This window comes from Papilio xuthus, unplaced genomic scaffold (genome assembly GCF_000836235.2).
Source record: "Papilio xuthus unplaced genomic scaffold, Pxut_1.1 DF827597.1, whole genome shotgun sequence".
Lineage (NCBI taxonomy): Eukaryota > Metazoa > Arthropoda > Insecta > Lepidoptera > Papilionidae > Papilio > Papilio xuthus.
Genome location: NW_013531052.1, coordinates 3,286,530 through 3,312,540, shown reverse-complemented (window position 1 = coordinate 3,312,540; position 26,011 = coordinate 3,286,530). Strand labels below are relative to the sequence as shown.

At 32.7% G+C, this 26,011-nt stretch overlaps 4 protein-coding genes across 5 annotated transcripts in view; 3 read left to right on the top strand and 1 right to left on the bottom strand.

The window, feature by feature from the left end:
* Positions 1-614: 614 nt before the first annotated feature.
* On the top strand, positions 615-2,894 carry LOC106118229 (uncharacterized). The gene is made up of 3 exons (XM_013312811.1): positions 615-794; positions 1,294-1,553; positions 1,728-2,894. Exons 1-3 carry the CDS (start codon positions 740-742, stop codon positions 2,781-2,783), a joined length of 1,371 nt encoding a protein of 456 aa, XP_013168265.1. The 5' UTR covers positions 615-739; the 3' UTR covers positions 2,784-2,894.
* Positions 2,895-3,523: 629 nt separating this feature from the next.
* Positions 3,524-12,540, top strand: brP-1649 (juvenile hormone binding protein brP-1649). The gene is given in 6 exon segments (NM_001312162.1): positions 3,524-3,683; positions 8,738-8,856; positions 9,242-9,363; positions 10,693-10,826; positions 11,625-11,774; positions 11,962-12,540. Coding segments are annotated over 6 exon segments (741 nt in total). The 5' UTR covers positions 3,524-3,619; the 3' UTR covers positions 12,114-12,540.
* Positions 12,541-14,602: 2,062 nt separating this feature from the next.
* On the top strand, positions 14,603-19,301 carry Jhbp16 (Juvenile hormone binding protein 16). The gene is given in 6 exon segments (NM_001311888.1): positions 14,603-14,848; positions 17,008-17,100; positions 17,457-17,604; positions 17,842-17,920; positions 18,428-18,608; positions 18,825-19,301. Coding segments are annotated over 6 exon segments (744 nt in total). The 5' UTR covers positions 14,603-14,757; the 3' UTR covers positions 18,977-19,301.
* Positions 19,302-19,640: 339 nt separating this feature from the next.
* E2f1 (E2F transcription factor 1) overlaps positions 19,641-26,011 on the bottom strand; it is a 19,030-nt gene continuing 12,659 nt past the window's right edge. For both annotated transcript variants that reach the window (XM_013312856.1, XM_013312857.1), the window contains exon 10: positions 19,641-25,130. In XM_013312856.1, the coding sequence (XP_013168310.1) occupies positions 25,021-25,130 (110 nt within the window). In that variant the 3' untranslated portion in view covers positions 19,641-25,020. The remainder of the gene's footprint in view (positions 25,131-26,011) is intronic.

The window sequence follows — 26,011 nt, the reverse complement described above, 5'->3', positions numbered from 1 at the left end:
ATGATAAGGACAGGGACCGGTTCCTGAAACACAGATCTCAGCCCTAGTCCAGGAGCCAAGGATCCCACATCACTGTGTAAATAAGTGTAACAATATGCCATTTATTTATTTATCAACGTATTTCATCGAAATACAATGTTATCGTTGAACCGCTAATAGTTTTGTGTGGTCACATCACATAGTAAATGTGTAGCTTTTAACATTCAAGGCTATGTTAAGTAAAACACGAGAACTACGCGACAGCAAAATAACAATATTGTGATAAATTTTAAATATTGACATTTATTAACTGACGTTTTCGCATGATCGTTTAATTTCAAATTAAATCTTCACCAAAACATTAGTGGCAAAAAATATTTATGACGTATAATAGTACACTTAAGTAATGAACCTAAAGATAATGATTTATTCAGTTGTTTTTCTTTCATATTCAATGCACAAAAAATGCAACCATTTATCATAAAGCATAATATTAATAAAAGCATAAAAGCAATCATTATTATACAGAATGACGCCGAAAATCTTAAGTAATTTGTAGTAATTATTAAAATACCCATCATTTTAAAAATATGTTTACATCTACAGTGCTCAACGGAAACTAAATTTGATTCATTATGATTGTGTACATTGACAAAAGTGACGTATACAGATAAGCCGGGAACTATGACCCCTGTACGATCGGGAATACAGTCCAGTTGATATTATTGTGCTCCAGCGGTACGTCAATTGTGAATGCGTTATGTGGAAGTGCTGTGCGATTTTATCTGTTCTATTAATTCTTGTATTTGGACAAGGTATGTTATTTAAATATACTGTTATTTCTAATAACTTCAGGATTTTAGATAGCTTTTGTCACGTTTATACCATTTTTTTGTAACCATTTAACGGCCATGTTATGTCATGTGTAATCATTTTTTATCTGACATTTATGCCTTATATTATAATAGTAGCCTAGCATGGACTATCTCACTGGCGCCAGTTAGTGGATACATTATTCCAGTTGTAGACCAGCGCTGATGTTGAACGGTGCTGTTCTATGTAAAGCAAGCATTACTACATATTTTTCAAACTATAATATTTCTTTCGTAAACGGTATATGATTAATGGTGAAATGAATTCAAATATTGTCTTGATCAACATGTTTTCGGTAATGCAAAATATTGTTTGAGTTGTTTATGCAAATAAAATGTTTAAAGTATGATTCCAACATGATAACCAATATGACAACAGCATTCATATAAATTTAAATGTAAATAACGTGTTTTTTTTATCGACACTGGTCTATGCTTACAGATGATATTGAGAACACGACAACTGATTCAAAACTGGTGGAAGGAGAGAAAAAAATGAGCGATCAGATCCTGGTTATACTTGAGCATTTCAAGCAACCCAATCCAGTTGGGATTCCCGGAGCTGAAGTACCCGACCCATACCCAGTACCCGATATGAAGCAATCCCTGTCCCTTGGTACTTTATATTTTAAAAACACTGCCGTATATGGAATAAGTAAATTCAGAATTTTATACGTAAACGCAGAAATAGGAGCTATGGAGGTAAGTTTTAAGTAATCTTTTATTATCGTGACCCGCAGTTATTGGTATTTTAGAAATAATTTTTATAGATTTTGAGAATTTTGAATAAACGATATGAATCGACTTATAAAATCTTTACATAATGCAAATCCTGTACTAGATTCTAATCTTCTAAAACCTGTTTCTAAATTACAGGTTAACGCTGCATTAGCAATAGACAAATTACAAGCTCGAGGTAACTACACTCTATCTACGTGGCTGAACAGGGCCCAAGGACCATTCACTGTTGACATTTCTGGTCTTAAAATAATAGCTAAAGCAACATTGGGCGTCGAGAGAGATGGAAAACTACAAGCCCAAAGTATAACTATAGATTTAGGATTCAGCAACATTGCTGTGAATTTCGAAAATTTGGGTTTCTTTGGCAGTATGTTCCAAGGAATCGTAAACTCAGTGGGCACATTCCTATTTGATTCTATCAAACCCTATGTACTTAAGGAAGCCTACACTAAAGCACGCGCTGCTATCAACGAGAAATTGGATGAAGTTGCTGGCGATATGCAATTCCCTAATTCCATATCGCCATTGGATATGGTAATAGCCGACGCACGAAAAAAGGTGAGGCAAATGGATCTTGATCCTTATAAAGTTAAGGATTATAATACCACAGTCAGTGTGTTCACCATCACCTTAGATCATACTTGGATTATGGGTATATCCTCTTTCCAACGTGTAGGCAACATAACTCTAAAATTAGAGAACAACACAGTCATAGCTGACTTTGAAATTGGAACACAGAAATTGCAAGGAGTCACGCAATGGGAGATATCAGCAATCAGTGGTCTGATGTCAAGAGCGGGTACGGCCTCCTTCTCAGTTGAATACATAAGTGGCAGATTAGTACTCGCTCAACCACTGGACACGAGGAAACAACCTCAATTCAGAGATTTAGATCTCGAAGTAGGTAACATTCAAGTTCGTTTCGACGGCGCGGGTACATTAGATTACATCGTCGAGTTCGCAGTAAACGTACTTCCAAATCTGCTAAGATATCAAATAATGGACGCGATAGAGGGTCCTCTAAAAGAGAGACTTCAACAAGAGCTAAATAAGGTCAATGTGGAAGAAATGATAAAACAAGAATTACCTAAGATAGATGATATACAAGAGAAAGGATTGAAGCTGTCGGCGCTACGTGTTGCAGAAACTCAAGACGAACCGTACGATGAAGATGATTTTTTTAATTTTTAGTATACAAATTTGAATAAATGTTTAAAAATCACTGAAGTTATTTTGTAGTTATTATAATATATATTACATTTTATTAATGTTTTAAATGATTGTAAATACATAATTAAATATCAAAAACATTTAATTTTCCTTCTTCTTTCGTCAGTTCCTAACTATATATACGTGATTCTCGAGCGATTAAAAAAGTACAAAACGGTTGTCAATATAAAAACCGGTAGGTAACGGTTTAGTCGAGATTCGAATCCGAAGAAGGGATACGATTGTAACTGCACCTTGCAACTTGACATTGCGATTCAATTCGATGTTTTGTAATTAATTTATAGACTTTTGTGTTATTTAATAATTATTTTTTATGGTAACCCCTCTGTTTGGGTCTTCTTCGATCCCTTCAATGTAAACATATAAGCAGATGACGAATTTATGATAAGATATTTTTGTAAAAGATAGGGAGTTAATTATTCGACAACTTATAACGTTCAAAATATGACTATTATGTTTAGGATTTTTTCCTTTAAATATTGTTAGTGGACACATATTTAATATTCAACTTTTGGCAAACAACCAACACTAATCGCTGTCATACAAAGTGCATGTTAAATACAAAATGCCGTATAACTACTTACAATAAAATAAAAACAATCAAAAACAGGCTTCGTTGTCGCATCCCGCTCGTTGGAAAGTCTGCAGAGCCTGCAAACCGTCACCATTGCTCCCGCCGTGGCAGTAAGCGTCGCACGTGCGGCAGACTTAAAAACTGTCTGGTTTATCTTTTTAATTTTTTTTTTGTAAAAGGTCTTAATTTTCATTTTGTAAGGCCAGTGTTTTATTTTTTAAAAATGAAGAGGTTTCAAGCTTTACTAGTTTTTGCGGCAGTGATAACAACGGGAACGTCGAACACAAGTAAGTGACTATAGAAGAAAGTAGACGGACCAGTGCGAGGGATATTTGTGTCAAATTTATAGCCTGTTAACAATCTCTTTATCGTCCATTCTGCTGGTACCGTTGTAATTTTTTTATTTTTTTCTGATCCATTTACAATGTAACTCGCACTGGCAGCTCGCTACTTGAGATAAGCTTTAAAATAAAAATTGGTGTTGAAAAGGGAGTTAGTGTATTGTTATTTGATATACCGATTATTTACATTCTAAATAATTAAAAAAAAACATTGTCTTACTAAGAAAAAAGTTTTATACATAAAGTTGTTTAATACTAATGTTTATGTAAACTTTCAAATAGGTTTCTGTCAAAAACAATTAAAACCGTATGCGGCTTCAAAAGAGCTTCGTAATTTTAACCGGTGAACGACCTATTACGCCTACATCAAATGGAAAAACCAAAAACAAAAATTAAAAAAAAAATGTTTGACTGACTTTGAGAAACCAGTTGCACATTTAAGGAATTTTAATTTTTTAATTTTTTATTTTCATAGTAACCGTGATAGTATTTTTTTTGTCGGTAATGGTCGGAAACTATTAAAAACAATATTTTTCCTTAAAGAAAGCGAAGCGTGAAAGCATTTATGAGTCGAGTCATTCAGTAAATTTTTTACACTCTCTATATTTACGTAACCTACATTCCGACATCGAGAGTAAGGAACTAATAATATTTTTGAAGTTTCTTAATTAACTTTACTTTTACTGCTTACGAAGTCTAGATCGAGCAATAGTAAAGCTCTAACAATCATTCAAATTAGATTTTAAAAAATCCTTAGTGTCTTTTAGTACATTCGACATTTTACACGTAGCATATTCCAATCTGCTACCGTGTTACATGTAAGGCAAATATAGTTATATATAACACAAACAAAAGGAGAAAAAAGAAAAAATCAAACCAATTACAATTAAGCGTTGCAATGCAGAACAGATAGGACCTTTGCTCAGCTGTATGTTTATTACCCCGGGGGGGCAAAAACAGTGATATTCTGGAAAAGCCTTTACGTCCTCAGTACGTCAATTACAGCAATTAATAACATGAATGAAGTTATTACCTACAACTAAATATTCCATTCGCAAATGCGGGCCAATATTTCAAGTAGAGGTTGACTTCTTCATCCACATCGTTGAATTTCTTGAAAATACAAGTAGTTTTTCTCGAAATATTTTCCTTCACCTTAAGAAGTACATTATTGTAAAATATTTGCTTACTAATGTCATGTCAACGGAAGTTAAAAGTATGTTGATTTTGACAAAAATCAACCTTGATACATTATTGATATAACCTTCGTTTTAGTTAAAAATTAACCTTCATATTGAATAAATATCGCACATTGAAGTATTAACTAAATATTAATTCTACAAAATAATATTTATTAACATATATTGAATTTAAAAACACTTATAAACAAACGAATGGCCTATTGGTATTAATTCATCTGTTTGTCTTATTTCCTGACACGATTAATACAAGAAAGTATTAAAAAGTGTGTTCATTAAAATGCTAAAATAAAAAAAAATACGACATTAATGAAAAAAAACATTTCATCTTTAGCCAAATTCATATAATTCATTTAATTGCGTTATAAAGCAACAATATAGCCATAAATTAAATTTTACGTAATTTTTAGACTCGCGAAAGCGCAAAAAAGTAGAAATGAGAAAATACAGATTACGTTAAATAATGCAAAATGTCGAGCACGTAATTAGGAGTACAGACAACAAAAGTTTTTACTATTTATTTACAGCCAGTGTTAATTACAATCTTACTAATATTATAAACGCGAAAGTTGGGATGGATGGAATTTTGTTTGAAGGTATCTCCAGAACCGATAAACAGATGTCGCTGAAAACTATGATCTGCCTCATATAGGATTCTAATTAATCTATTTTTTTTAACTCCGAGTGGACGGAGTCGCGGGTGACAGCTAGTTATTAAATAAAACAACATAAGTGTACATTAAAATATAATTTATGAATGCACATAACAAACTGAAAAGTACGTAAGTACATATGTATGTACATAGAGTTTTTAGTGCTATAGTTAAAGTTCTGCAATATTGTAGCTGTACGTAATAAACATGCACAAGAAAGAACCTATTTAACCTATATATATATTGTGTCTTGTTACACCTATGACTTAATATTTATATAACATGTTATGTATAGTGATTACTATTGAAAACTAGGCCATATAGTAAACATGAGTAAATATATTCAATTTATTGTCAACTTTTAATGAACTTTAACTTTGTTAAATGTTAAATTTCTTGCTCTTATTTCGATATTTCATTTATCAAGCTACTAATATTCTATTTCCTTTATATTTGAAATTGACTTATTTAAGTCTTCTAGACGCTATTACCTTAAAATTTGTCACTACTAATATAAACTTTATCCGATAGTTACCATAATAGGAAACTATGTATATACATAATTGTGTAAAGTATATGTACTTGTATATAAAGTTTACCTATACAACATTAGCTATACAAATAAACTACAAATGTATAAACAAAAGAACAATTATTTACTTTAATAATAACGTCAAGAATATAAAGTAACTTTATGTATTAATATATTATGAATCCTTTAAAAAAGATCACGTTTTTTACAAGTTGTAAAGTAACAAAACATATTAAAGTGTTAACTTTTATATTTCTTCTAATCGTGACAAGCTTAAGGAAATATGCAACAAATAATTTCATTCACTGAAATAATCACGTATTAGAATTAAATAAGATATTCTTGTAAGCCATCCAGCACATGACTTGCATCACTATTGTTCATTATCGTCTACTCTTACCTGTTATTTATGCTTTCTGACAATTACCGAAGAACAAATTTGAATTTACGTCATAGTATTCCTGATATCAAGACGTGGATGACGTCATTGCTACGTGTTCAGCTTAGCTCTAACATCTTACTAAAAATTCACAAATAACAAGGAAAATATATTTTTAGAAGATTGTTGGATTGATAGCGTCATATATACGAAGTTGTGTGACTCAATTATTGTAATAAATTAGACGACGAACTACGAGAAACCTATTTGTACTTTCATAGTATATTCCACATCTGTACCAAATTTTATCGAGATCCTTTGACTCGTTCCGGAGATTTCTTTTAAGAAACACCCATACATAAAGCTTTCAAATTCACAGAAAAATTAAATGCAGATTAAGTGTGAAAGCAAATTTACTTCTTTGACGAAACGGTTAATTTAAAGTAAGCCATATTCTCTTCCATTTAGGATCTGAGCTTATTAGGCGCACACAATTTGTACAACTGTTTATTTCCAAAGTATTTGTTTTAAATATAGGCAATAAAGATATGCAAAATACTTTCTTAAGTGATTGTTATTTCCGGAATGCGCATATCTTAACATTTTTAGGTTAGTTCTTCTAAGGAGGTCACTAATAATATTTGAAAAACATTTTTTGTGATTCGAATCGGTTATATCATCTTATGATCGCGCATATATTAGCTTATCTTTCCTAAATGCTTGATTGCATTCAAATAATCTTTTATACGGGTAGTTAATTCACTTAATTACAGATAATTGCAAAGCTTTTTGTACCCGCTTGTATTGACCGTGGCTCCTTCGTTAGCGGTGAACGGTATCTGATGGCTCGGAGTTTCGCGGACGAGGCTCCTGCACGCCGGTCAATGACCTTTATACTTTTTATTATAAAACGTGCTGTGTTGTGTTTAACGGGAAAAATAATTAAAAAAAAAAACAAGTTTCAAGAGTTCAGATATAATCTGCCTATAAAAGTAAAGTAATTATAAATTAGTGTCAATAAAAATGTTTAGTTCCTAAATAATTTGACTGAAATTTATCAAACTTAAAAACATTGTACAAATATTAGAAATTCCATTATTTGGATGGATTGATGTTTGTTAGAAGGTGTCTCCGGAACAGCTAAAAGGATCTTGACTAAATTTGACAATTATGTAGAACATAGGCTGAAAAGAAAACAGAGATTACTAATTAAATTTTTACTATTCCACGCAGACGGAGAGAGGCGACAGCTAGCCTACTATAAACATAACAATACCTCTAACATAGAGTACTTTAGCGTCCCTAACATTCTTAATCACTTATTGTTTATTACAGGAAATAATTCCCAGACAATAAAGCATTTACAATACTTCCCCATACTCATTGTCAGGCTATCAATATATCTTTATTGTTTCGGCAATCAATGCGGCTTGACGAGCGCGTTTCTACCGTTACTCGTAAGCTGCCCGCATACTAATGTCTGATAAATGTCAATGAAAGTAGTCAGCTGACCGAATATTAGATCCCATCAATGTGTTACGATGACCTTCCTTATTGTTTCAATGCCTTCTAAACTATGCTATCCTGGTACTATATTATTTTTTTACACTTGAATTGAAGTATTCTTGTTATTTACCGTAGACTTTGATTGTCATGACGTTGTCAATAAGAAAATATTGTGGTCTCTATTTTGTTAAACAGAATGAAAGGGATGCCGATACGTATTAATGTATCAAAAGTTTGTAGTTATAAAGTTAATTTTTAATTAGTCAATATTTGATACCGCGAGATCCTACGGTGTGTCTTATTGTATGTTTACAATAATATTCCAAGTATAATAAAATAGTATTTGATTTAACAATCAACACTATGACTATAGAAAGTGTTAGTTTCTATTTCTTGAGTATGAATCATCATTATCACATATAACTTTAGCTTTCAAATCAATTAGTTGCATATTTTTTTAATATGAGTTGCATCACTACAATCTATCAAATGCAAAATAATAAAAACATTCATTTAATCTGTCTGTCACTATTTATTATGCTTTCCACTAATTGTGAGTCTCCACTGACAAAATACTTGTATAACTACATATTTACATCCCACTCATTCTTTTTGAAAAATCAAAGATAGCGATATGTTTTAATATTAATGTTTATGTATGTATGTATGTATGTATATTTGATATGTTTTAATATTACGTTAAAAAGTAATGAACTAATGAATTGTCTCAGGTATGTTCGGCGAACGCTGCTCGCGGCAGGACCCCGAAGTCGACGAATGTCTCCTGCGCAGCTTCAACTCTTTAGTGGAATATCTTAAAGGCGGAGCGCCACAACTTGGAATTGAAGAGGTACATCACAAATATAACAATAACATCGTCCATGCTACAACCACAAGTCGACTGGAATGTACCCTGCAATGTTATTGCCAGAAAAAGTAGCCAACGTTATGGCAAACATATCCCTATCTATCTCCTTTAACTCTTTTCTTCTTCAAACAAATTATTAGAATTATTTTCAACACATAAAAATAAAAAATTATTAATTACTGTATATTAGCCCTTCAGTAATGAAGAATTCGAAAAATAAAAAGAAGATTAGCTCTACTTTCTACATACTATAAACAATTTTACACATTTTTAAGAAAAATAACAGTGAATAACTGCAAAAGGTTCTTTTAAATTCATTGAAGATTGGAATAGGATTTACAAGATAATAATGATGGTTTATTGACAGTCGGACAGCATTGTTATCGACGAGCTGTCTATCGCGCTGGGCGGCGGGCCGGACGGCTACCGCGCAACATTTAAAGACATCCACGCCAGCGGCGTTAACAACATGACCATAACCAACGTCAGGTAACAATCCTCCATAATCCTTAAAAACAAAAGCACTGCTTATACACATATATACATACTAAGCGTTTACACTGCAGAATCTGTGTTAAACATAATAACTTGTGTTTTAAATTATTTTTCTCATTGTATCAGTAACTTTGAAATTCTGAAAGCACGTTTGTTTACTGCTTGTGTTGACTCTTATCACAACACTATTGTTACTATCAAATAGTTTCTATGTAACGCGTGGTATGCGAATTGTGTAACAATGCAACGATTCACTATTATCTTCTAGCTATCGACTTTCTGGAAAACATCTAAGTTGCATGCACATTGTAACTATTGTATGCAATATTATTTGTGTTAATTTTCTTCTATTTATTGCATATTACTCTTTTTTATAATTGTGTTTGAGACTATGTTAAGTTTTTCTATCCATATATAATAACATATAAAAAAGAGTAAACTGTCGATAAATATTTGAAATCAAAACAATATTAGTTAACTTAAACAAAGAGAGAACATAACAGAACGTTGTAGATTATAATCAAAGAACATAACCACGAAGTAGGAAAGGAATTTATCGGTAAATCAAAAGAATTCTAAACAAAGCAATCGCTAAATATCTGTCGCTGTTTGTAATATTAACAATAAACATGACTGCATCAATTGGAATCTTTGATTTTCTTTCTTAAGTTAATATATTCTAGGCACGTAGCCGACGACTTACGGGTCGAATGTCCAAACAAATCGTCATCATCCTTTCACGGACGATGTCAACGGACAAAGATATAACTCATAATTATTGGCAGACATATCATATTTACAATGTACATAGAAAACACATGAATAGGATAAACACATAATAAATTATTTATACTCCACGTTATACGTCTTTAACTAAGCATTAAATTATTTACCTAGCCTAGGTTTATGGTGTCACGAGTAGGTACATTTTGGCGATATCATAAAATGAAAGTCATCACACATTTATGTAGACTTCGGTGCCCACAAGCATGTATTATATGTTTTGAGATTTACTGTACAACATCCAATATCATCTTATGTTGATTAGGCATTTTCATGTGGTTTTCACTTATTACTTTTTAGATAACTATGGTTTATGACTTGTATTCGATTTATTCGTGATTATACGGTAGCAGTACTCTTTAGTGCCGGAAGGGTAAACTCACAGAACAATACTAGTGTTTCTTCGATGTTAATACATCAGACAATTTTGTATTTGTGGCCAGTCATATATTATGCCTCCACCGATAGACTTGGAGCCTGCCCTTAGCTATAAGTGACTTCTATTTTTACCTTACATTTAAATATATACCATTGTCATAGATCGGACCTGGACACACATCAGTTCCAGCTGACACTGTACGGACCTCACATCAGCGCGCGCGCTCGCTATCGCTCCTCAGGAGTTTTGTTGCTGGTGCGTGCATCAGGAGGGGGTGACTACTGGGGTGAATACGGTACGTAAAAAGGGTAACTAACAGCTATACTAAAATGAACTCGTTGACTTGAGTTTTCATTACCGAATCATTTGTACAATTTTTTATCGTATTTATTACAATGAAATATTCATAATATCCCGTGTCCATATTATACTCAGGTCAGTCAGGTCGGCGCACAACGTTTTATAACCTTAAAATTGCCTGTTGCCACTTGCCACCTGCATGTCGCCAACCTTACTTATGAGTGTAGAAATAATCTGTTTGTTCAAACTTAATCTGTTTTAACATTTGTACGACTAAGACTTAGGAAGTTGTTTTTATATTAAAAAAGCGTTTAAAGATTATTTTAACAAGAAATATAAACATAGTGTATTGACAGTCATCGACGTGCGTTTGGAAATGACCGAGGTGTCATCAAAATAAATATTTTGCAAGGAAACTTTAAACTGGTGATAATTCTCAGTACCGATGACATTGTGTGTGCGTTAATTAAATATTGCAGGTAAAAAATAATGAATTTCAAAACTTCCTTTTTACTTTAAACCTACGATATTATTATCATCTTATTATTTTTATTATGTTATATGACGATAGGCTTACAATCGTACCCAATGTTAAAAAATTGTGGAAAAAGGAAAGTTATTTTTCAATTACTTTAGTTTACTGTATAATAGATGGCGCTAATTCCAACAATTTATTAAAGTTTAATGCAACACTGGTTGCTTTACATCCTAACTAGATAGTAACCATAAAGAAGAGAAGATTAAAAAGGCAAATACATAAATGTTAAAGAAAATGTTAAATTTTCCTTTCCAGACGGTGTGAAGGCGAAAGTGTACTTCCGCGGAACGCCATACACAAGAAACAAGCGCACTTACCTTAAGCTGCAGCAACTCAAGTTGGACTTCTCCGTCAGGGACATACAGATGGGCGTCGAAAACTTGCAGAACAGTAACGCAGTGCTACGTAAGACTTTGAACTAGCATATACTTTAGGACGTAAAATAAGCTTTTATAATGTAAAGCTCTATATTACAAATGCTTATCCCTGCTTGTGTTTAATTTTTTCCTGCAAACTGCAAAAAAATATCAGTTATTTTTTATTTTATTTGTGTTAGACAATAAATAAAACATTTGATTTTTAAAATCAACAGAAGCAGCATTAAATCTGTTCATCAACACAAACGCACAAGAGCTACTCAAGGAGATGAAGCCGGAGCTGAGGCGCGACCTGGCGGCCAAGATGTCGCACTTCCTCGAACGCATCCTCGATCAGATCCCCTACGACGACTGGGTCAAAGACTAAATCTAAACACTATTGGAATGAATTATTTGTATATTCCATTACATAGAGAATAATAACAAAGACATGAATAAAAAAATCTAGTAGTAAATAAAGTCTATATGACCCAGGGATAGTGTAGTGTAGCTTTCCAACAGAGAAAGAATTTTACAAATCGGTTGAGTAGTTTCGGAGCCTATACAATGCAAACATATCTTTCCTCTTTACAATATTAGTATAGATAATTATTTTGCTTTGACCCAGTGTACAAATATATTTAAAAATTAAATATATTTCAATATAAGCTTATTTCTTAACGTAGACAAGTTGTGGTAACTTGTAAGTAATTTATTTTTACAAACTCGATTAGGTACATAAGTTTGATTTTAGGCGATTTATATGTATCGATTAATTGTCGACAATATAACATCAATAAATCCTTAATTTTAAAGTGCATTTTTTATTTATTTACCACTTATTAGGCAAAAACCATTGCCCCAAAAATTATGAGTAAATTACACAGTTAGCTGTTATAAAAAACATAACCCTAGTCTTCGTCTTAATTACTTTATCACTAAGGTTTTTGACTGACTACTTCTTTTGTAATAATAATCGATAGTAACTATTCACTTACATAATCAGATGGTACTGCCCGATTCGAACAAAGTCGTCAATTTTATCAATCACAAAATCTTCAAAGGCCTTTCTCCTGTTATAATTAAATATCAATATCACTATTCCTCCAGTTTCCTAAAAAAAAAACACTAGCAGTGTATCCTTTTAGATATGACGTAGCCCCGTATGGAAAGTTTTCTTTTCATTAAATTATATTGCTATTGAGACTTTTCAGGCGCAAATAACGCAAATGTGGCAATGGACGGAGACACGTAAGATCAACGAAATTGATCGAATATTTATATTAAGGGTAAGTAATGTCAAAACCATGTAGCGAGCACAGTAATTACCTGCCTACACTCACAAGTTTATCTCAGGTACAAATTTTATTTATCGGAGAATAGAATAACTTCCATATATTATCTATGTAGCTCCTACGATTCGTATTTATTTTCATAGGTCATCATTGTGCAACTGGAAGGTATGGTACTTACTCGAAAATAAAAATCTCATGTAAAAGTTCACACGCACAATTGCAAAGCTTACCAAACTCCATTTATATTTTTAATGACATTGAATTTCAAAAGAGCATACGTTTTGTATTAGCTTCTCGAATCATCTGTTTGAAAATAAAACAAACAATATATTTAACTTAAAAAATAAAATCACCTTAAGTTTTTGAACCCAAACAATAATAAGATACTGGCCTTTATAGAACTTAGTTGTTATTGAGCTCCGAAAAAAAGTTCACAAAAGTCGACAATTGACAAAGTACTTCATTATTTTTATTATGTTACTGTGAGTTTCCTTTGCTGAAACATTCATATAACAATTGTCATATTGTCATCTTACTTATTCTCTTCGAAAAAAACAAGGACGTCGGTATGATGTATACAGTGCGAATCAGTTACGTTACGTGCAGTAAACTTGTTCCCGATGCATGTTGGTTATGAAGCGTTATGTCACCAGTAGCTGTAACACACTCTTCTTGCACTTATTTATGTATTAAACACGGTTATGAAATTATTAGCAAGACCAACACGTGTAGTATAAATGCGTTTTAGTAAATGAAATTAAACGTACACTACAATCTTACTTCTTACTTACTTCTTGGATGAATGGATGTATGTTTGAAGGTATCTCCGAAACGGCTGAACGAATGTAGCAGAAATTTCGCATAGATGTAGAAAATAGTCTGGAAGAACATATAGGCTACTAATTAAGTTTTATTTTATTCCGCTCGGACGAAGCCGCAGGCGACAGCTAATAACAAATAAAATAAATAAAGTATTTAAAGTCATTTGCAATTATAAGTGATGTACCATATAATTACTTTTTAAATCTATATTTAAAGTATTCAAAAATTATTGTATGTATTATCATAAATCTAATTAACTTTGCTTAATTTAGTTATCCTAAAATAATTACAAATTAATAAGATAGACTAATTTCTTCTTTGAACTTCTTTGAATACTAATTTAAAGTTAATATTTAAATAACATTAATCACATAATTAAAACAAATTTAAAACACGTTGCTCCTCATTTTCCATACTTAGAAATGCGAAAAAGAAGACACGAACTCACTTGACATCAAACCCTGAAATAGTATTATATTAAGCCACTGAGAGAAACAATGTATTATTATTTTTTAACACTGAATATTTGCAAACTATCAAGTCATCCCAATTCGATATACACATTTCATTATGAAATTCTACAAACCCAACAATAAACTCGAATTAAATGTCGGTGTCAAGAGATTTGGTAAGGCAGTCGGTCTGTCGCAATGACTTCGCAAATCCATGGTAGGGGAAGTTTCGCATGCCCGCAATGTTGACTAACAAAACGATCTCAGAACGAAGTGTCTATTCAACAGCGTTCACATTCGTTACTTTATTTTTCTAAAACGAACTTTTTACTCAAAATTACATAAAGTTGCTAGTATTTTTTTTTACTTTCTTTTAACTTTTGTTAGTCTTTGGTTAAAATTTACATTTGACACAAATACAGATTGTTAAGAATAAATATAAAGAACGTATTAAAATAGAATCATGCACTTACCTAAAATTTTGATATGTGTTTGTGTTATAATTTTAAGCAATATACAAAGGACAAGGACAGCGGGAGAAATGGAGGATATACGTAAGATTTTACTGATATATTAACTAGTAAATGCATGTAATTATATTGCAGTTCCTATGGTTTTAAACGATCTAGGAATATTTAAATTATCAACTACTTGTGAGATTAACAAATCATTGTTAATTTTAAATGTCAACAGACACAATGTTGATTTATAAATTGATGACATGATCATCGAATTATACAAACAACAAAAACATATTCAGACATATAAGACATGATATAAAACATACTTAACGATATCTTATTATACATATATGTTTCACTAGTGAAAACGCAAGCTCAGTGTTACATTGTAATTGAAAAAAATGACTAAAGAAAATGTCACTGCAGCAGACTTTAAACTCTTGACTTTATTACACCATTTAGCCTTTAACTTATGTGAACATTTGTAGCGGTTACTTAATCATAGTTACTTAACTACATTTTGGTAACGAACATTAATTAACAATCTCTATGCAAAGCGCAGCATTCATAAAGCTATATTCGTATTGTTATAATTATAACATTGACCCGAGCGTTCTAAGTCGTACTTGAAATATATATCGTGACCCATTTTTTGTTAATGGCCTGCGAGCGATGACAAATGTGAAGTTCCTTAAAAACTACTTATTGAAAACTTTTAATTAAAGATATTTGCATATTTTTCATTACATTATTGGGATATCATGTTCTATATCAAAAGCTGGGAAACGAGCAAACGGCCCCCTTAATTTGCCGAAATAGCAGATGTGTTGCATACTTTTAGTCATGGAGGAGACACGCAAAAAAAGGATATTCCCCTTTCTATGCATCAAATCCACGTCCCCTTTCCATACTTTCCTTGTAAAAAAGGGCGCGTAGGAAAAGAGGACTAAAATTAGGCCACCAGAACGAACACTCATCGGACGAAACGCGGGATTACTTCCACTTGACGCCTGTCTTCTGTGTGGTCATGGCATTGCACCGGACAAGCCGGCCTTTTCGTGCAACATATATTTTAGTTGCTGGCGTCTACCACTGTTAAGTAATATCTTGATTGTTCGGTATATATAACGAAATCTTTTACGAATTAAACCGAGATTATTAATTTACATATACCACAAGAACACGTCACGAAGTTAAAGTACTGGTAACATATATCATTTATAAAAACAAGGAAAAATAAAATAAACACAATCTTGCTGGGAATTGAGCACGAAGTACTTGTAATGGAAAACTACACTTTGTTTAGAAGATTTATGATGTAATATTATTTTATTAATTTTATTTATTTTATTTCAAATAAGACTTAATCAAGCACCTCATTAGATATTGCTAAAAAAAACCTTGTGATTTTAATTTTAAGCATTCATCGAATTTATTTAAAAACTAGCGGACATCGACTTCGTCAACGCAGAATATAGAAAACCCCTATAATACGCCCCCATGCATCCGCTTTCTTTCCTGTTCAAGTCCCGTCAAAATCGGTCGAGCCTTTCAGAAGAATATCGGGACCAAACGCGGTTTTGCACACATTGATGACGTTTTAAAAATTAGGTTTCATACATCATGTGGACGAAATATATATATGTGTATAAATTTAAAAAAAAAAATTTCTACAAAGTAGCTAAGAGAATGTTGGCTATAAATAAATTACAGGAGAAAAGAAACATAACATATGTTTTTAGCTACACTATACCTCAACATAAGAACATGAAAGCATACATAATGTACTTAAAGTATAGAAAAGGTGAAGACACATCCAAATAAATTAAAAGAGAACATTTGATAGTATCATATACCAATCAATATATATTATATATCATATTGTTATTAACTATGTCGAAACACTACCATGTTAAGCAATGGTAAAGTTGATCAACTCATGGCAATAATTTTCTTACACCATCACATCAATATGAATTGTAGATAACCAATTATTACAAAAGCCATTAAAGATTTCATACATATTATTTTAAAATAAGTTTAGTTTTAAGTTTGTGTTTATGACATAAATAGCCGTAAACGACAGATTTTATTTTCGCTGTGTTTTCAAGCATTAAGTCGTTTTATGTATGTTTTTGCCCATTGTATATTGCCGTAACAAACATAACTACATTTTTATTGATTGTCTGCTAAGAAATTAAATGAACAAATTACAAAAATCAGGCATTTCATTACTCAAATTTGTTTTTCAGAACGAATATTTTCGCCGTGCCATAAATCAGCTCCCGATTTCGATCAATGCATAAAAAGGGCATTTAACAAACTAAAGCCGTACTTCAAAAGAGGTAAGATATACTATGAATAAAAAAGATGATTGGTTTGCCTGTAGGCAGGGCCGGCGTTAGGCTATGGCGCGATTGGACACCTGCCCATATTGCTGAACAGAATGAAACTCGACATATCTGCAAATTACAGTCTCAAATAACCCTACTATAAATGAACTACCCCTACCCCTAAATGCATAAAAAAAGAAAGAGGGCACCGTAGAAATCTTGCCCTGTGTGCTAGTTAAGCTGAAGTCGTTACCATCTGTATCTGCATGAGACATTGGCCATATATCAAAATAGAAAATTATGAGCCATGATTCGAATACTATTTTTCAATAAGTGCACGTTGTCAACTGGAAACTTGATAATTTCAGGAATACCAGCTCTGGGCGTGGCACCATTCGACCCTCATTTTGCCGAGGAAGTGCGCCAGACGCGCTCCGTCGGCGGCCTCGGGTACAAGCTCACGCTGCGCAACGTCTACGAGAGAGGATGGTCCCAGTCTACAGTCACTAAATACAAGTTAGTATTTCTTTATAAATGAAAATCCATCAGTATAGAATCACTTATCTATCTTTACAGTATAAGTGAGATTAGTCTCATTTTATATAATATATAGTGTCATTCAGTTAATATCCTTGTCACTTTATATATCTGGTTATCGCGCAGTATATAATACTTACTAAATCAGCCGTGGTCACTTATTTCAATTGACTTTGTTATCATATAAAGGAACTGTATAACTGTATTTTTTTTCAGAACAGATTGGGTGAATGATCGTATCATCTACTCTCAATATTTTCCTGAGAAATGGTTGGTTGGAGACTACGAATTTCAAGTAAGTTAATGTTAAATTATGGTTGCATTAGATAAATACAAGTCGAAAATAACACTGTATTCCGCGAAACTTGAAAATCTAATTTACGAAATAAAAATCCAGCAATCCCTTGACAGATAGCTTCTCATTGTTAAATTAGATTAGATCTTAAACTAAATATTCCAATATAATGCTTATCTGAAGAAAGTTGCACAATCTATATAATACGAAACTTCGAAAAATCTGATGTATGTGTTGCAACTACCACCTGTTGAAAGTCGAATCCATACTCTTACTGTTACGACCACCAGAAACAGTGTCAAGGTAAACATCTGTATGAAATTAAACATAATTCTCGACTAAGCATATATTTTACTTTAAATATTAAAAAAAATCATTTAGCGCCAAAGCTAAAAGCAACTTGACGAAATGCATCAATAAAATGTAACATAGTTAAATATATTATATAAAATATTATTCGTCTTTTATTTCTCAAAACATGGTATATTATTATATTATTTTTCGTAGGGCGATGCCTTCGGATTGGGAGTGATGCGGTCTGGGCGATGGAACCTCACGCTGCGCGACTACTCACAGACGACGCGCATCAAACGGGACGGCAGCGGCGTCGACGTGCACGTTGAGGTCGACCACATCGGCGACATGGATATACACGTCGGCAATCTACTGCGCGGCAGAAGCATTCTTGGTAAATTTACCCGTCTTTCTAGTTTCAAATATTGTAAGTGGCGTTCCTTCGTAAAGTTATTGGAGCTCCCTTCTATATTATCTAACAGAAATTATGTCTCAAGGGATGGCCACCCTTTCCTTCAGCATTTAATAATCTATATCTTCGATAATTAGTGATTACATTTGTCAATGTGTAATTACGCATAATAACACACATTATGCTGTGTAATTTCAGAACAAATGCTTGACCGCATGATAAATCTGACCTGGAAGCCAGGCTTCGCGGTGATCAGGCCGCTGATCAACGACCTCGTGAGCACCGCCTTCACAGACATATGGAGCAAATCTTTCAGAGACTTTCCTATTGACGCCTTTATACAAAATTGATACACGTTTTGGTTTGTTTTGTACTTTTGTATAGTAGTTATAAGATTGATTATTATATTAAGTTAGATCGGCTATAATGGTGTGAGTCAACTTCAGAACATTGGGGAAACAAGAGACATCAGACCGTTAACCAAAGTTTGCACTAATCTAAATGTCAGCGGTTTGACACCACTGCAGTCTATGTTTATAGCATAAACATCCCCATATTAATTTAGCGTGTATTGTTATTTAATTTAAAGTTAATTTTGTTGTTTTTATAAAACTTTACATACAAAATGCACTTAATGTTTACAATTGAAGTAATAAACTAGTCCCAGATATTTTATAAGCACTATTTGTTTTAATTTCCCAGGACTGTTCACATATCTCCATATTTTAGCTCATCCATTGAAAAATTAAGAAGTCGTAGCCGCAACTACAAATGTAAGGAAATAAAAGACAATAATAAATTACATATCTCAATATTATATTTATTAAAAAATATAACCTAACTATATATATGACTTTATATTTAAATTCAATCAACAAATAACTCGCACGTTCATCGAATGTGGAATAATCAACCTCAGTCTTCCAACACAAATCAATACTAACCAAACAGTTCCCGCGCCAACAACAACTGGCGCAACATCCTCCACAGAGCATCACTCACGCCATAAATACATTATATCATAACATTGCACCTTCACTTTATATTCACATTAAAATAAACCAGAAAACTTATTATATAAAAAAACAGCATCTCATAAATTTCTCAATTACGTATCCAATTAGTCTGCATTTTATTTTCAAACCGAAACAAAAATTTATGTACAACGTTTGTAAGCGAATTGAATTGAAAATAAGTACATGTACATGAATAATGAATTGATGTAATAATTTACGATTGAAGATATCCCACGTCAGACTTCAAGCGAGGCGAAACAACGAGTCAAAGTTTGTACTGAAGCAAACAGCATTAAACCCGCGCACGACACAACACGTCGAGTCGACCAACTAGGACATATTGTCTGAATTAACGTGCACTATATTAGGACCCTGTGGACCGTCGGGGCGACGCACGTCACTGCACCGACTAAAATCGTTGTAAATTTTATTTATACCATTACTCGGCTCTGGCAGCTCACTTCAAACTCATAAGGTGTTAAATTCATACCGAAAAGTCTTGCTGAAATCACTCAAAAACGATAAAATCACTGCAATAACACATTAATATCGCTTGCAACTCACGCTTTTGTGAATGGAGTAACCTCAGCAAAGGACTGTTTGTTGAAGTGAACTGTGGTATTAAAATTACATGCTATGAATAAGCGTAACAATATGAGGCTTTGTCTTAACATTTTACATAGTATTCGCTTTAGGATCCGATTTACATGTATATTTGTCATTAGTAAAAAAGAGCAGTCAAGTATTGTAATAAGTCGAGCTCGCAGCTTCTGTGTCAATATATGTCGGCTCTATTTAGTCTTACCGTTTGGTATTATAAGAGCCCATAGTAGTCATATAAATAAGCGTAATAGTTTTCAATAACCTAAATTCCGACGTAAACGGCGATATCTTTATAATTTACTTAACAATTTTAAGATTTTACTTTGAACTATGTTTCTGAATACGTAATTTGAGTCGAGAGTTAAAACAAGATAAAATAGATTGTAATATGACTACTCTGGACGCTTACATCTTATATTCAATTACAGATACAAAAAAGTTGCAAATAATTTCAAAGGTTTATATACATTGGCTAGATAATGTACCAAAAGTATGAGGAGTCGCAAGTAATTACAATATGACGAAAAAAAATCCGGAAAGAAAAGAATATAAAGTAAAATACAAATTGCATCTGATCGTAATACAATAAATATCCTAAAACTAAATTACGAGAATTTTTTCTTTAATTTGTACTCCCTTCTCTCGTACGTTTGGCCCCAGACATAGTGTTATTAAACAATACAATTTAAAATTAATCACTTGAAGAGCGTATGCGCAAAATAATAATACATACATCAATATAGAAAACATTACAAGATGACGAAACAACGTTGTAGCCGTAACACTTTTATTTGGAGAGGAAACCAAAAAAAAAAGATAGAAATCATCTAACTCCACAAAAACAAGTTCCCAACAAGAGCTAAACTCAAACAAAATTTTACTACCTACCGTTTGCATTACACAAAAACAAAATCAAAATAACATAAAATTGAGAAGCTCAAAATAACTCTTCTGATATTCAAGTAAAATTTCTCATAAAATTCATTGTATCAAAACTTCATTTCATAGGAAATACTTTTAGCATTAATGCAAAGTTGATAAAAATACTCAATGATTTTAATAGTTGCAGAGCGTCTGACGGGATTTTTTATCATTACAATAGTACAAACAGAACATGTTCGTGAGTCGATTAAACACTAAGATTGCGCGTAACCCAAGTAAATACAAAGAAATAGTAAAATTAGTCCAATGTTTAAAAAGATGTACAAATTATTTATGTTGTTACCGGTTCCACCTAAACACACCCGCGCCTGACCCGTATCTCAAACTGCTCCCACGTGCATTTAAATTAACACTATCAATAAATTTATTTTGATATGCTCTTATTTATAATGTTCTTTTTACAATGAAATTTGTGCTGTACAATGTGAGAGATGGGGCGTGCGGGGGCGAGGCTGCGGCGCGCGGGGCCTCGCGGTAATGTACTTACATTACGGCACGGACACACTGCAAGACGGTTTCTCTTTGCACTTTGTACTTCAACACGTTATCTACGGAAATATTGTAAAAATAGAGGCCGCTGGAGCGCCGCATCCTTGCATTCCGAATCCCCGCCTCGCTACATGCTATTTACAATGTCAAAACGAACTAATAAAAGCCTAAGTTAACACCAAATTAGGGATCAAGTTTAACAATCACACATCAAAGTCGCGATCGATCAAACATCACAACATCGATACCACAACCGACATCAACCAGTCACTAGCAAATAACAAATTAAGTTTATTCAAAATACAATCACCCTAACATTTTTAATTAAAAAATCCAATAATAGTTTACTTGTGGTAGTGTACCTTAAAATCTCGATAATCCCGAACAGTATCGATCGATTAATCGTTCGATGATATTTGGCAAACGATTTAATTTAAAGACAAGCATAATGTGGCCACGTTGTAGAAATCTAAACAAATACAATTATTTAGTCTCAAAAAGAGGCTGCATTGGAAGGAAAAGGTATATCTTCATATGAAGTCATTTTTGCAACGAACTGTAAGGCATTTATTAGTCTTAAAACCCACATATTTAGATCTAAAACTCTAATAAAACGAAATAACAACGAAGCCACAATGCGCTTGGTATTTAATCTGGGCCATTGAAATAAAGAAATGTGTACCATGTACTTATCTGAGGTGCTTCTCGTTACTTTCTGAACGGTATACAAGATTTAAGGTACGTAAGGTAGGGTAGAAATTCTATGGAGTCAACAGAAAACTGTGGAGCACTATGAGCTAGACTTTACAAGTAAAATCGAAGGCCGCTAAGATATCACCGTTCATTACTTCGTAGTATGTACAATGGTGGCCGCGCCCGGACTTTGAGCGGACTATCTACAATGGTCGCGGCTCACCTCACGCCGCCGCACACTGCGCCCGACAGGAACAGATTTAGCCAATCTACATTTATTGCCACACACAGTTCAACATTTCATCATTGCATTTTTTAATACACAACAAATTTATATCTTCTGCTACTATTTTTAGTAGTTTGTTGGTGTTTTTAGTAATAGTTTAAAGTATCTTTCATAGCTATGTCAATTTCTGTCAGCTATTCGTGAAAAAATATATGTGAACTTATTAGTTCTTTCGAAATGCGCCAAAATTTCGAAAATGTTGAAATCTGTTTTTTTAACTACTTACATAGGAATCATGTTTTCTTACAAAATTATACATTTTATATACATTATAAATTTTCCTGAGCAAACCCCTTGTTCCAGATTTCGTGAATTTATCGAAAATATCAAGTAGGAATAATAAGAGGCAGTACAAAGAAAACATATACCAAAAGCCTTGCTTTTGGAATCTAGATGGTAGTTAGCACAAAACTATATATTTACAATCCTAATTTATCGTTTGAACTAAAACAATGTCTAAGAAAACTATTTGATAGAACTCATTTTCTAGTCGTTAGCAAATAAAATAGAGAAAGATATACAAAATTAGTTATAAGAAAATTAAAAATATTTCTTCTAGAACTTTTTTTAAGAGCAAAATTTTTGAGAAACAGAAGAAATAAATCATCAGTACTTTAACAAATTTGAATTTAAATGTGAGGTGCATTTTATGACCAATGTTTAATGTATCCTTTATACAAAAAACAATACAATTCTTACGCATATTTACTAATAATTCGTAAAAAATACATATTTCCCATTGAATATACAAAATCGTATAAAACTCTAATATTGTATTTCTCCATATAAATATACAAAACGTATTATTTTTCTCTATTGATAATTGCTATCTGTTCTCCTTTTTATATATCATAATCGAAAAGTCTAGAAAGTTTAAAATTTATGTATTTTTATGTTCGAAAAAGTACAAATGTGGTCGAACTACAATCTGACATTTGTTTTTATGCAAACAAATTATTATCTGCATGGATTTTACGGCTATAGAAATATATGACTTAAAAAATGAGTAGACTCAACTACTCAGGAGCTAGAGCACAATCAAGATCGATACGAAACTGAAATTAAATTAAAAAAAATAAATGTAACCGACGAGCATTTTCGTAGATGTTTAGACTACATCTGAAGGCTGTATAATCTCCTAAGTCACTTCGTTGTTTTCATATACCTCAAGTTATTCATAGGTATTTATTCTTACTAATCCTTATTTCCTTACTAACATTATAAATGCGAAAGTGAACCAATTTAAATGAAATTTGGTACACAGATAGTGTAGAGCCTGGGAAAGGATATATATTGCTTGTTAACGCAAAAACAGGGTTGTAAGGGGGGGTTGTAAGGGGGCGTTGGAAATTTGTATGGAGGTTGTCATCATTTCTACAGATAGAAGCTTGAATTTTTTAGGCCGTGAATATGATGTAAATAAATATGACATTCAATGTTTACAAAAATTTTACCCTCAAGGGTGGCAAATATGAAATACGGGATGAAAGTTTGTATTAGAATATGTGAAGTTTATGTGATTGTTTTGTGAGTTTAATATGTTTTGTCCTGATGAATTTTAACTGTTAGTAAAATAGATAGGCTAAATAATTAAAATGCTACCCAAAGATAGTATTTCACGCGGACGAAGTCACGGACACAGCTAGTTTTAAATAAACGTTATTAAGAATATAAAAGATGTTCTAGGAATAGCACATCACGTATGACTACCTCTCCTGCGTTTATCAGATTGTGTACAAATACCAACAAAACTGGTCAATAAACAAGTTTTTGTAGTATCGAAACATTAATAATGTAGGTTGCCACAATTTACATAGTTACTAAATCACGCGTCAGATCTTGCGCCTTTTACATTCAAAAAATGTACACATTTGAATTCTATACGAAGGTAAACAAGCTATCTGGCTACTCAAACTTATGTTATTGTACTGTGAATAATTTAGTTTAGTACTAATAATACAAGACAACAAATTAGGATCGAAATAAAATAGTTTTAAAATAGAGAAAAAAAAGCGATGTCACATTTGTTACATTTCGCGGTTACGATATTAATACGCAATGATAACTTTCAAAATCGCCTTAAATATTTACGTTAAAAACCAGACATCAAATTAAATTAGAACATTTCTGAATCGGACAAATGAAAGGTGGACAAAGATGAGAGATAATTCAAATGATTTCCTTCCGACCCGACATCGGTTGCGCATTTCAAACGCCGTACCTTTTCCATACTTCTATTAGGTCCCGCCTTCAAATAAGCAGTCCACACAGCACCATACTACCGACGACACAAGAGTTCCCAACTAGAAACTCAAAGTCGAACAGTTCTGAGTACGGAACTCGAAATCGTTCCATGAGTATCCAACTAAAACTCGAAGTCGAACAGGTCCGAGAGCCCCTCGCCGTGGTCGAGGCAGAAGCCGTAGTCTGTGCCCGACATCGGCGGCTCCAGCGCCAGGAACGGTTCCAGGGGCTCTGAAAACCAAGTGGTTAACATTTCACTATTTTATTTTCACTTTGTACTTGTACTATTAAAAAAGACAACATATCTGAAAACAAAACATACAGAAGAATTGACAGCAACCTTTTTCGTTAAAATTTATAAATTATTTTCTAAAATTGTCTATATTTTTAAAAAAAATCATATTAAATTTAATATTTGGTCATATTAAAATAAACCTACGGTAGCACAATTTAACAACAATAAGACAAGTTATACAAAAATTACAAACAATTTTTTTGGAACATGGCACAAATAAATATCCTAACTATAAATTATAATTAAAAGTTAAACATCAAATACATACACAATTTAGAAACATGAGCTATTTACAACTTTCTGTCGTAAATTTGACTATCTATACATAACAGACGCGCTCAGAACAGAAGCGACTTCATAGGCAAAGCATTATATTACATCACAAGAAGCAACATTTGGCAGCGTTAACCTCAATAACCAAGTGAATTGTGAATTCATAAAAAATTATTTAACATACAAATTAAATTTAAATATCCTCTAAATATCGCATCTCAAAACATTGATATGTTACAAATATTACTACAACTTGATACAACATAGAAAATGTGAGAATAACATCAATGATTGTGATACGGTAGTGAGAAGATATTTTAAGATGGACAACAAGAAGACAGAACTCTGTCAGTAGTGCAGACACTGTTAAAATGAGGGCGTTGTTACGTTGTCGATGGCTTGTTACGGTGGTATTAGTAGATGAGTTGGCTGTTAGTGGGACCTGCCGTGAGCTGAATCCCATGGTGCTACACGCGCGCACTGGAGCCGCACGGGAGACAGCTCGCGGCACGGCCCCTCCCGCGCTCCCGCACGCCCCGCCCCC